Raw genomic sequence first — 11,425 nt, 5'->3', positions numbered from 1 at the left:
AAGGGTACCCTATTGGTCGTATCCCATGTCTGTCTCCTGAGGAGGTCAATACACTTTCTCGCTGTGGCATCTCAGAACTGACGATGGATGAGTTGAGCATTGTATTCTGTCCTTATGAGGGTGTCCTTCTGCACCTTCAGATGTCTGTCCCATTCTCCCTCATCTGAACAGATGCTGTGTATGTGTAGGGCTTGTCCGTAGGGGATGGCTGTTCTAATATAGAGAAGTGCAGCGTTGTGAGATTATCCATGGGTTTGCAGTAGAGTGAGGTGCTGAGGTGCCCGTTCTTGATGGAGATGCATGTCTCCAAGAATGAGACAGATACTAAAGAGGAGTCCATGTTAAGTCTGATGGTGGGATGAAACTTGTTGATATCACTGTGTCATTGCATGGAACATAGAGCAGTACAACACGGTACAGACCCTTCGGCCCTTGATGTTGTGGCAACCTTCTTTCCTACTCTAAGATCAAACTAACCTATGTACCCTACATTTTACTAGCATCCATGTGCTTATCCAAGAGACGCTTAAATGTCCCTAATCTATCAGACTCTACAATCACTGCTGGGAGTGCATTCCACACACCCAACACTTTCTGTGCAAAGAACCTACCTCTGACATTTCCCCTAAAACGTCTTGCAATCACCTTAAACTTATGTCCCTTTATGATAGCCATTTCCACCCTGAGTAAAAGTCTCTAGCTATCCACTCTGTCTCTGCCTCTCATCATCTTGTCGACCTCTATCAAGTGACGATGCTGCGCCTTTAACAAGGTTATGTTGCCCTTGGCTTTTCTTTTCAGAGAGCTCATGAAAGCAGCAATTCCTAAACATCTGGGTTGGATGGGTTTCAGGGCCAGTTTGGATAGGCAGCATATACTGCATCAGGCAAAAGGCTTACAAGTTTTAAAAAACCACTTGTGCGATGAAAGGGGAATGGCCAGTTCCCCCACCTCAGCTTTACTCTGGTTTGATTCGGTTTTATTTTTGGCAGTTTGTCTATTGTTATGAAGTTGAAACTGTGTACTGTACCTTTAAGAGAGAGTGAATGCTATTCTGCACTGAGAACTAACAAGAGCAGTCTGAGGTACTGGAAAATTGAAAGTATGTAACATTCAGCTGTGAAAGGGATACCAGAGTTTTGGTTGCTGTTTTGACAACAATTTGAATGTAATCAATCAGTTTAAATTATGCCTCAGGATACTAAAACCCAATTGACTTTGAATTTATTGTTTTGCCAACATTGAACCAATGAGACAATCCGAAGTTGGGGATAGAAAAATGACAGAGCAACTGCCATCAAAACAGACTCAAGAAATTAGGGAACACACTCAATCAAAGGTACCTGTTCATATCAAACATATTCACAGTAAAAGAAAGAAGACAACCCAGGGAGATCATCAGCTGGAAGAAGACAGACACCGACGATGACAGTGGCTATATGGTTTAGAAATTAAGCTGATGTAATTTTAACAAGTGTTTTGTTGGAACAGTATATTGTTATAGCGTTGGAGGCAGATAATAAGCAGTTAAGAGAAAGGGAGGCTCAGAGTTGTGAATATTCTTTTAATGTTCACTTTTAGAGTTAAAAAAATTGATGTTACTTTCTTTAAATAGTGGAATTTGGGGACTTCTCTGTCACTGCTATTTTAACATATTATGAGGTGAGGTGAGGTGAGCTTTTCTGGGTGTTTGGTTGAATTAACAGAAGGGTTCACCACCGTGTTCTAACAGTTTGGGGCTTGGTTCTGGGATTTGGATAGATTTGGACAGGTTTAGACAGATTTAATCTGAGATTTGAACAGATTTAAGGTTCAAAAGATCCCAGTAGATTTAAACACTTGCCGATTACTGTCCCAGATCTTTAAATAAGAGACAATTTGTTTAATTTCTTTACTTGTGATTGGTTATATTCAAAGTGAGAGAAATGGCTTTAAACATTGCTGAAGAGGTTCTGGGGTTTGAAGATGCTTCCCAAATTTGCCAGGAAAGTTTAGAAAGACAGAGGAAGGGCATACTTTTAGAATTAGCAGATAGGCTTGAATGGGTTTAACCAGGGACAAAAGGAAAGCTGAAATTGTAATGGACTTAGACGTATCAGAGAAACAGACAAGTGCAGTAGAGTTAGAAAAGCTTTCATTGCAATTGAGGCAAATGGAGTTAGAAGATAAAGAAAGGGAAAGAAGAGCTATGAGAGGAGAAAAAGAGAGAGAGAGGAAAATAGAGAGATAGAGAGAAAGTTCTTAGCTGAGCAGAGAGAGAGAAAGGGAGAGAGAATTTCAACTTTAAGAAGTTGTGAGTTAGTCAGGAAAGTCAAGTTAACAGGATGATGATGAAGGGTGAAGGTAATGATGTGTACAAATATGTTAAAACATTGCTGCATTTTGATGAGAAAGATGTTGAAACCTTCTTTATTTTATTTGAAACATTGGCTGGGCAGATGGAGTGGTCAGAGAACTTGTAGGTAATGCTAGTTCCGACTAAGCTGGTAGACAGAGCCCGTTAAGGTATTTGCAGTGTTGTCAGATGAGGGGTTAAGAGATTATGCCGATGTCAAAAAGACGATTTTAAGTGCTTAGCGATTGGTACCAGAAGCATGTAGACAGCAGTTCAGAAACGTAAAGAAACCAGGTCAGACTTAGATTGTGTATGAAAGAATTAAACATAGTCATTTGAATAGATGGGTGCAGGCCTTAAAAACAGGTAAGACCGATGAGGCTCTAAGAGAGATTATTCAGCTGGAGGAGTTTAAAAACTCACTTCTAGAGATGGTAAGAATTCGTGTGGATGAACAGAAAGTTCAAGACGTGAGAACAGTAGCAGAGATGGTAGATGAGTACACATTGGTGCATCAGGTAAAGTTCAGCTTCCGGCAAGAATTCCATCCTGTGAGGGATAGAAATTGGGAGAAGGGGAGATCCGACACCACAAAAGAAAGAGTAAAACACACTCGTTTACCACAGGATAAAAAAAGAAGCCCCAGAGGGTGGAATGGAGGTGAAAGGCCTCAGGTGTTTCCACTGTGATAAGGTGGGACACGTAAAGTCACAGTGCTGGTCATTAAAGAAAGGTTGTGGGAAAAGATGTGGGAAAAGAGGCTAAGGCAGTGCCATTAGTGAAAATAGTAAAGGAAACCCAAAAAAAGTCGAGGATCCAAAGGAGCGTGCTTAGCCTAGGCAGGGGCTGAGTATGGAGTTAGTGCCTGATCTCTATGAAGAATTCATCGCTATGGGTAAAGTTTACTTAGAAAGAACAGGGGGAGAAGGTCAAGAAGTTATCATTTTGAGAGATACAGGATCTAATCGGTCACTAATAGTCAGAGATGAATGTATTTGCACTCTTTCTGACATGTTACCCGATTGTGTGGTCATTTGTGGCAAGATGGACAGAAATGTGACATTAACCTGTGTAAGATCAGATCGGAGTGCCAACTCGGGACTGGGGAAGTAAAAGTGTCAGTTCCAGGAATCCAGTTTGTTCTTAGGAATCATTTAGCAGGATCCAAGGTGGGAGTAACACCCTTTGTTGTGGAGAAGCCCAAGGAAAACCTTTAGTTTTTTTCTTGGGTGGCACAGTGGAACAGTGGTTAGCACTGCTGCCTCACAGCGCCAGGGACCAGGGTTCAGTTCCAGCCTCAACGCGACTGTCTGTGTGGAGTTTGCACATTCTCCTCGTGTCTGCGTAGGTTTCCTCTGGATGCTCCAGTTTCCTCCCACAATCCAAAAGATGTGCAGAGTAGGTGAATTGGCCATGCTAAATTGCCCATAGTGTTCAGGGATATGTGGGTTCGGTGCATTAGTCAGGGGTAAATGTTGGGGAATGGGTTTGAGTGGGATACTCTTCTGAGGGTCAGTGCGGACTTGTTGGGCCAAAGGGCCTGTTTTCACACTGTAGGGATTCGAAGAAAAAAGTCTAATAAGACCAAGAAACTGAGGAGTTAAAAGAAAAATATCCTGGTATTTTCCCAAACTGTGTAGTAACGAGATCCCACAGTCACAAGTCACAGCACCAAACAGAAACTAAAGAGAAAGATTAAGGAATTGAGGTTCGGTTAGCGAACAACCTGTTTGACGTAATGGTGCAGGAAGATCCTGAACAGGCAGAGGGTCAGACAGAAGTGTTTAGTCCTGAAAGGCAAAGGGACTTGCAACAGCAAGACAAGATGATAAAAGATGTATATGTGTGGATGGATTCACTGAAAAGGAGTCAAAGAATATTACTGAGGGTTATTATCTGAAGAATGGACAAAGTTAAAAATCACACAACACCAGGTTATAGTCCGACAGGTTTAAATGGAAGCACTAGCTTTCGGAGCAAGACTCCATCAGCAGGTGGAGAAAGGAGCATCACTCTGAAAGCTAGTGCTTCCATTTAAACCTGTTGGACTATAACCTGGTGTTGTGTGATTTTTAACTTTGTACACCCCAGTCCAACACCGGCATCTCCAAATCATATCTGAAGGCTAAAATCCTAAGGTGGAAATGGAGACCATGGCAGGTTAGTGCAGAGGAGAAATGTACCAGATTGTGTTGCCGTTAGCATAGACAGGTGGTGTTACAGGACATACTACCTATAGGAGGTCACCGTGGAGTACAAAAGATTCAGGCTAAGGTACACAAACAAAGTCCTTTTTCATGTGGGTTATAAATGAGTGTTTAGATCCCCTCCAGAGAACTCGAAGAGAGAAAGAAATGGAGAAACAGGTGTTAGTTACTGCCCCACAGAGTGAGGAATCAAATCCAAATGAGGTGGATTTTGAGGTGCCTCAAAATATGTTAAAAAATGAAAAGTCCTTGAGGAGTGGGATAGATTAATAAGCTATCTGTCTCAGGAGCAAAGAACACAGTTAAAAGGTTTGTTCCTGCAGCATGAGGACATATGTAGGAATCAGATGTGGAGGACGAATGCTCTTATACATGAAGTAGACATAGGGAATGCTGACAACCGGAAGCGGCAGAGACAGGCCACTATAAATACCGGAGAAAACAGCACAGAAGCGCTTCACAGGAGGCTCCCACGCACTGAGGATGTCACCCAGACAGGGGACGAAACGTTTGCAAGACAAATTCCCAGCTCGGCGAACAGAACCACAACAACGAGCACCCGGGCTACAAATCTTCTCCCAAACTTTTTAACAGATTGTGGCACGAAGTGAGCATCTGTGTGTCGGGTTTAAATTAGCAGAGGGGTTTACCCCGTGTCGTAACACTGCACAGATCCTGCCTAGTAACATTATAATTCACCTTCCTCGAATGAATTACTTCCCCATACTGCCTGCTCCTATCCCTCTCCATATAAAGATCAGGAAGTTGTGATCACTGTCACCAAAATGCTCTCCCACCGATGATCTGACACCTGGTCTGGCTTGTTGCCAAGCACCAAATCCAATATGGCCTCCCCTCTAGTCGGCCTATCTGCATGTTGAGTCAGGATTCCTTCCTGGACACACCTGACAAAATCTGCTCCATCCAAACTATTTGCACTAAGGAATATTAGGGAATTTTAAGTCACCCATGACAACAACCCTGTTCCTTCTGCATCGATCCAAAATCTGCTGACCAATCTGCTCCTCTGTGTCTCTGTTGCTACTGGGGGTTCTCTAGAAAACTCCCAATAAATAGATACACTTCAACACATCACACCGACTGCATCTTTGCCCTGTCAAATCTTTGTCTTTCCTCACAGACTCTCTGCATGCTGTATCTGCCTGTTCACCAGCTATCCCATCCTCTGATCCATGGCTCCAGTTCCCACCCCCTTGCCAAACTAGTTTAAACCCTCCCGAACCTCCTGCCCAGGATATTGGTGCTCCTCCAGTTCAGCGCAACCCGTCCTTCTTGTACAGGTCCCACCTTCCCCAAAAGGTATCCCAATGATCTATATATCTGAATCCCTCCTTCCCAAACCAAGGAAGCAATCCTGAGATTAGTACTCTGCTCATCCTACTTCTTAGCTTCCAACCTAACTCCCCATATTCTCTTTCCAGGTCCTCCACCCTTTTCCTACCCGTAACATTGTACCGATGTCTACCCCTACTTTTGGCTGCTCACCCTGCTCCTTAAGAACCTGTAGATGGACCTTTACTCAGTATCTAACCCCGTGCTGTCCCTGTCCTGGGAGTGTTTCATGGTGGGGGGGGGGGGGGGGCAGTGTAGAGGAAGCTTTACACTGAATCTAAGCCCGTGCTGTCCATGAACTGGGAGGATTTAATGGGGGGACAGTGTGGAGGGAGCTTTATTCTGTGTCTAACCCCGTCCTGTCCCTGTCCCTGGGAGTATTTGATGGGGATGTCAAAGCTGAGAATTTCTCTCAATTTAATCTGCATGTATTGGTTTCAGCAGCAGGATAACAAGGATATACTGAAGATCAATCCAGCATCGATGAGGGAGTATCTGGATAAAAAGGCAGATGAACTGACCCAGGATTTCCGATCACATCTGTTGAAGAGTGAGGAGGATGGAGAGAGTGAGGGGGAGAGTGAGAAGGAGGTCACTGAATTGAAGGAACATCTGACTGAGATGATTGAGAAATTCTACAGATTGTACGGGAATACATTCACCTCAGCAATCGAGAAACTGAGGCAGGAGAAACTGAAAGAGTTTGAAAGTTTCATCAATCAACAGGTAAGTCAAATGAAACAAGAACAAAGCATTTGACTATTGCCGTGTAGAGAGAGCTTTACTCTGTATCTAACCCCGTGCTGTCTCTGTCCTGGGAGGGTTTGATGGGGGGGGGACAGTGTAGAGGGAGCTTTACTCTGTATCTAACCCCGTGCTGTCCCTGTCCCTGGGTGTGTTTGATGGGGGGATCAGTGTAGAGAGAGCTTTACTCTGTATCTAACCCCGTGCTGTCCCTGTCCCTGGGAGTGTTTGATGGGGACAGTGTAGAGGGAGCTTTACTCTGTATCTAACCCCGTGCTGTCCCTGTCCCTGGGTGTGTTTGATGGGGGGACAGTGTAGAGAGAGCTTTACTCTGTATCTAAGTCCCTGCTCTCCCTGGAATGGGGGACAGTATACAGGAGGGATAACACTGTATCTCATCTCATTCGGTCCCTGTCCTCGGAGGTTTTGATAGGGGGACAGTGTAGAGTGAGGTCTAACTGTGCCTAACGCCCTGCTGTCCCTGGGATGGGGGGACAGTGTAGAGGAAGCATTACTCGGTACCTAACCAAGTGCTGTCCCTGTTCTGGGAGTGTTTGATGGGGGTTAGTGTAGAGAGAGCTTTACTCTGTATCTAAACCCGTGCTGTCACTGTCCCTGGGGGTGTTTGATGGGGGACAGTGTAGAGGGAGCTTTACTCTGTATCTAACCCCGTGCTGTCCCTGTCCCTGGGAGTGTTTGATGGGGACAGTGTAGAGGGAGCTTTACTCTGTCGCTAACCCCGTGCTGTCTCTGTCCCTGGGAATGTTTGATGGGGACAGTGTAGAGGAAGCTTTACTCTGAATCTAACCATGTGCTGTCTCTGTCCCTGGGAGTGTTTGATGGGGACAGTGTAGAGGAAGCTTTACTCTGTATCTAACCCCGCGCTGTCCCTGTCCCTGGGAGTGTTTGATGGGGGACAGTGTAGAGGGAGCTTTACTCTGTATCTAACCCCGTGCTGTCCCTGTCCCTGTGATGGGGGGGACAGTGTAGAGGGAGCTTTACTCTGTATCTAACCCCGTGCTGTCCCTGTCCCTGGGAGTGTTTGATGGGGGAACAGTGTAGAGGGAGCTTTACTCTGTATCTAACCCCGTGCTGTCCCTGTCCCTGTCCCTGTCCCTGGGGGTGTTTGATGGGGACGACACGGTACAGGGGGAGCTTGACTTTTATTCCGGTCTTTAGAGTCCAACCCATTCCCTGGTCTCCTTTCTCCCCCAAACCTTTGATCCCTTTAGCCCTGAGAACTCTAATCTTTCTTCTTCTTAAAAATGTTTCATCCTTTGCCCCCAATCCTTCCATGCAGTTGAGAATTCCACAGGGTCCCCACTCACTGGGTAAAGTCTTCTCTCTGCAACTGTGTCCTTCTCCTGTATTCTTTAGACTGTAACCCCGGTTCTGGATTCCTCTGGTCTTGTGAAACACCCTTCCTACGTTTCCCCTGACTGGTCCTGTTCGAACTTTATGGATGTGTATAAGATCACTCCATCGCCTCCACAACCGTCATTCTCCTGAATAGAATCCTAACCGATCCGGTCTCTCTTCATATGCCACTGCTCCCATCTCCGGAATCAGTCTGGGAAACATTTTTGCACTCTGTCCACAGCCAGAACATCCCTCCTGAGATATGGAGACCCGACCTGCAGACACCACACTTCAAAGATGTTGCACCCTGTCCAATTGCAGCAAACCATCCCTGTTCCTGTCCTCTCTATATGACCCTCTCTTACTCAGTGTGCTGTTTCTGTTTTGTTCAGGAACGATATGTTGACATTAAGTCCAAGATTTTAAAGAACAATCCCGATTCCATGAACAATGTACTACGACAACAAGCCAAGAAGCTGATGAAGGATTTTTCATGTTCTCTCGGTAAAAGTGAGCATGAAGTGAAGGAGACAGTGGCTGAGCTGGAAGCAGGGATGCAGGAACAACTCCGGAAACATCTGGAGATTTACACAGAAAGCTTTCTCAATGTGGTAGAAGTGCGAAAGGGTGACAAGCTGAATGATTTTCGACTCCACGTGAAGCAGCAAGTATGTCATATTTCAGTTGAGATCAGTTTATAAAGGAGACATGGAAGGAGATTTTACTCTGTATCTAACCCCGTGCTGTTCCTGTCCCTGGGAGTGTTTGATGGGGGGGACAGTGTAGAGGGAGCTTTACTCTGTATCTAACCCCGTGCTGTTCCTGTCCCTGGGAGTGTTTGATGGGGGGACAGTGTAGAGGGAGCTATACTCTGTATCTAACCCCGTGCTGTCCCTGTCCCTGGGAGTGTTTGATGGGGGGACAGTGTAGAGGGAGCTTTACTCTGTATCTAACCCCGTACTGTCCCTGTCCCTGGGAGTGTTTGATGGTGGGACAGTGTAGAGGGAGCTTTACTCTGTATATAACCCCATGCTGTCCCTGGGAGTGTTTGATGGGGGACAGTGTAGAGGGAGCTTTACCCTGTATCTAACCCCATGTTGTCCCTGTCCCTGGGAGTGTTTGATGGAGGAACAGTGTAGAGAGAGCTTTACTTAGAGTTTGAAAGAGTAAAGGTGACTTTGATCTGGATCTGAATCCATGTGGGAACAGTGGTGGGAATGTTTGAATTAATGAATATGGAGGGATATTCACTCTGTCCATTTTGTTTCTGTTCATCAGGACTTTATAGATGATGACAAGCTACTTAGAAACAGTCCGAGTTCTGTCTCAAACCTCGTGGACATGAAGCTGTGTGAGCTCTGTCAAGAGTTTGAAAAGTTTCTGAACAAGTATAAAGGGAATGACAGAACTGATCTGAAACGGAAGCTGCAAGAGGAGCGTAAAACCTTCCTGAATACTTACCAGACAAAATTTAACCAGGCCGTTCTGAGACAAATTAATGAGAAAGTTGAAGATCTTTGTGGATATTTTAAGGAGAAAGTAATGTGGATAACAATGTGAAACTTTAATTCCATACCTAACCCTGTCGTGTTCCTGTCCTGGGAGTGTTTGATGGGGGGGACAGTGTAGAGGGAGCTTTACTCTGTATCTAACCCGGTGCTGTCCCTGTCCCTGGGAGTGTTTGATAGGGGGGACAGTGTGGTGGGAGCTTTACTCTGTATCTAACCCCGTGCTGTCCCTGTCCCTGGGAGTGTTTGATGGGGGGGACAGTGTAGAGGAAGCTTTACTCTGTATCTAACCCCATGCTGTCCCTGTCCCTGGGAGTGTTTGATGGGGGGGACAGTGTAGAGGGAGCTTTACTCTGTATCTAACCCCGTGCTGTCCCTATCCCTGGGAGTGTTTGATGGGGGACAGTGTAGAGGCAGCTTTACTCTGTATCTAACCCCATGCTGTCCCTGTCCCTGGGAGTGTTTGATGGGGGGACAGTGTAGAGGGAGCTTTACTCTGTATCTAACCCTGTGCTGTCCCTGTCCCTGGGAGTGTTTGATGAGGGGGACAGTGTAGAGGGGGCTTTACTCTGTATCTAACCCCGTACTGTCCCTGTCCCTGGGAGTGTTTGATGGGGGGACAGTGTAAATGGAGCTTTACTCTGTATCTAACACCGTGCTGTCCCTGTCCCTGGGAGTGTTTGATGGGGGGGACAGTGTAGAGGGAGCTTTACTCTGTATCTAACCCCGTGCTGTCCCTGTCCCTGGGAGTGTTTGATGGGGGGGGGACAGTGTAGAGGGAGCTTCACTCTGTATCTAACCCCGTGCTGTCCCTGTCCCTGGGAGTGTTTGATGGGGGGGGGACAGTGTAGAGGGAGCTTCACTCTGTATCTAACCCCGTGCTGTCCCTGTCCCTGGGAGTGTTTGATGGGGGGGACAGTGTAGAGGGAGCTTTACTCTGTATCTAACCCCGTACTGTCCCTGTCCCTGGGAGTGTTTGATGGGGGGGACAGTGTAGAGAGAGCTTTACTCTATTTTAATCCGTGCTGTTTGTTCACCCTGTAGACTGATAGTCGCTGGCAACGAATGATCACAAGAGCAAATACGATGAGAGAAATACTGGAGACCAAGGCGAAGGAACTCACTGCTGTGTTTGAAAGAAGTGTGTGCGGAAATGAGGAAGAAATGATCAAGGCCTTAGCATCGATGGAGACTGAAATGAAGAAAAAGGTCAAATATCTGTCTGAACAATTTGATAAAAAACACGGTCATGTTTGGCCAGCTTTGGGGACTGCAGTGTTGGGAGGCATTGTGGCAGGAGGGGCAGTATTAGTTGCGCCTGTTGTAATAGGAGGTGCTGCTGTTACTGCTGCAGTTGCTGCTGGGGTTGGAGCTGCTGGGGCTGGAACGGGCTATACTCTAGGCTGGAACGCTGCGGAAACCTTAGACAAGAACAAATAGATATAAAAGGGTCTGGGTGATTTAAGACACAGTGGGTGTTAATCTGGGTTTGACAGCAGAGACCCTCATCGATTCCGCTCAGTAAGTTTCTGTCTGCATGCATTGGGGAGACGTGATTAAATACCATTCCCATTAAATGTCACTGTTTCAAACTGAAGTCCTTGTGAATTACTCGTCTCTCATTGGTGATGGTATTGAAAGCTGACGCTGGACACAGATTGACAGCGTTCCACACGTTTCTCAATATCCACCAATCCACTGAATAAAGACTTTCATGTAATCATGTTTTAAACTTCTTATCTCCAAGATGAGAGCCCTGCACTGTGGGAGGGTCAGTGCTGAGGGAGCCCCGCACTGTGGGAGGGTCAGTGCTGAGGGAGCCCCGCACTGTGGGAGGGTCAGTGCTGAGGGAGCCCCGCACTGTGGGAGGGTCAGCGCTGAGGGAGCCCCGCACTGTGGGAGGGTCAGTGCTGAGGGAG

The 11,425-nt window shown here is 46.2% G+C and overlaps 1 protein-coding gene across 1 annotated transcript in view; it reads left to right on the top strand.

Moving 5' to 3' along the window:
• LOC140471624 (uncharacterized) overlaps positions 1-11,103 on the top strand; it is a 247,244-nt gene extending 236,141 nt beyond the window's left edge. The window contains exons 27-30 of the mRNA XM_072567433.1: positions 6,337-6,621; positions 8,391-8,666; positions 9,277-9,537; positions 10,551-11,103. Coding sequence (XP_072423534.1) covers positions 6,337-6,621; positions 8,391-8,666; positions 9,277-9,537; positions 10,551-10,946 — 1,218 coding nt within the window. The 3' untranslated portion in view covers positions 10,947-11,103. The remainder of the gene's footprint in view (positions 1-6,336; positions 6,622-8,390; positions 8,667-9,276; positions 9,538-10,550) is intronic.
• The last annotated feature ends 322 nt before the right edge of the window (positions 11,104-11,425 follow it).

The sequence above is a fragment of the Chiloscyllium punctatum genome, unplaced genomic scaffold, assembly GCF_047496795.1.
Source record: "Chiloscyllium punctatum isolate Juve2018m unplaced genomic scaffold, sChiPun1.3 scaffold_130, whole genome shotgun sequence".
NCBI classification, from domain to species: Eukaryota; Metazoa; Chordata; class Chondrichthyes; order Orectolobiformes; family Hemiscylliidae; genus Chiloscyllium; species Chiloscyllium punctatum.
This window is presented reverse-complemented; position numbering and strand designations above follow the sequence as displayed.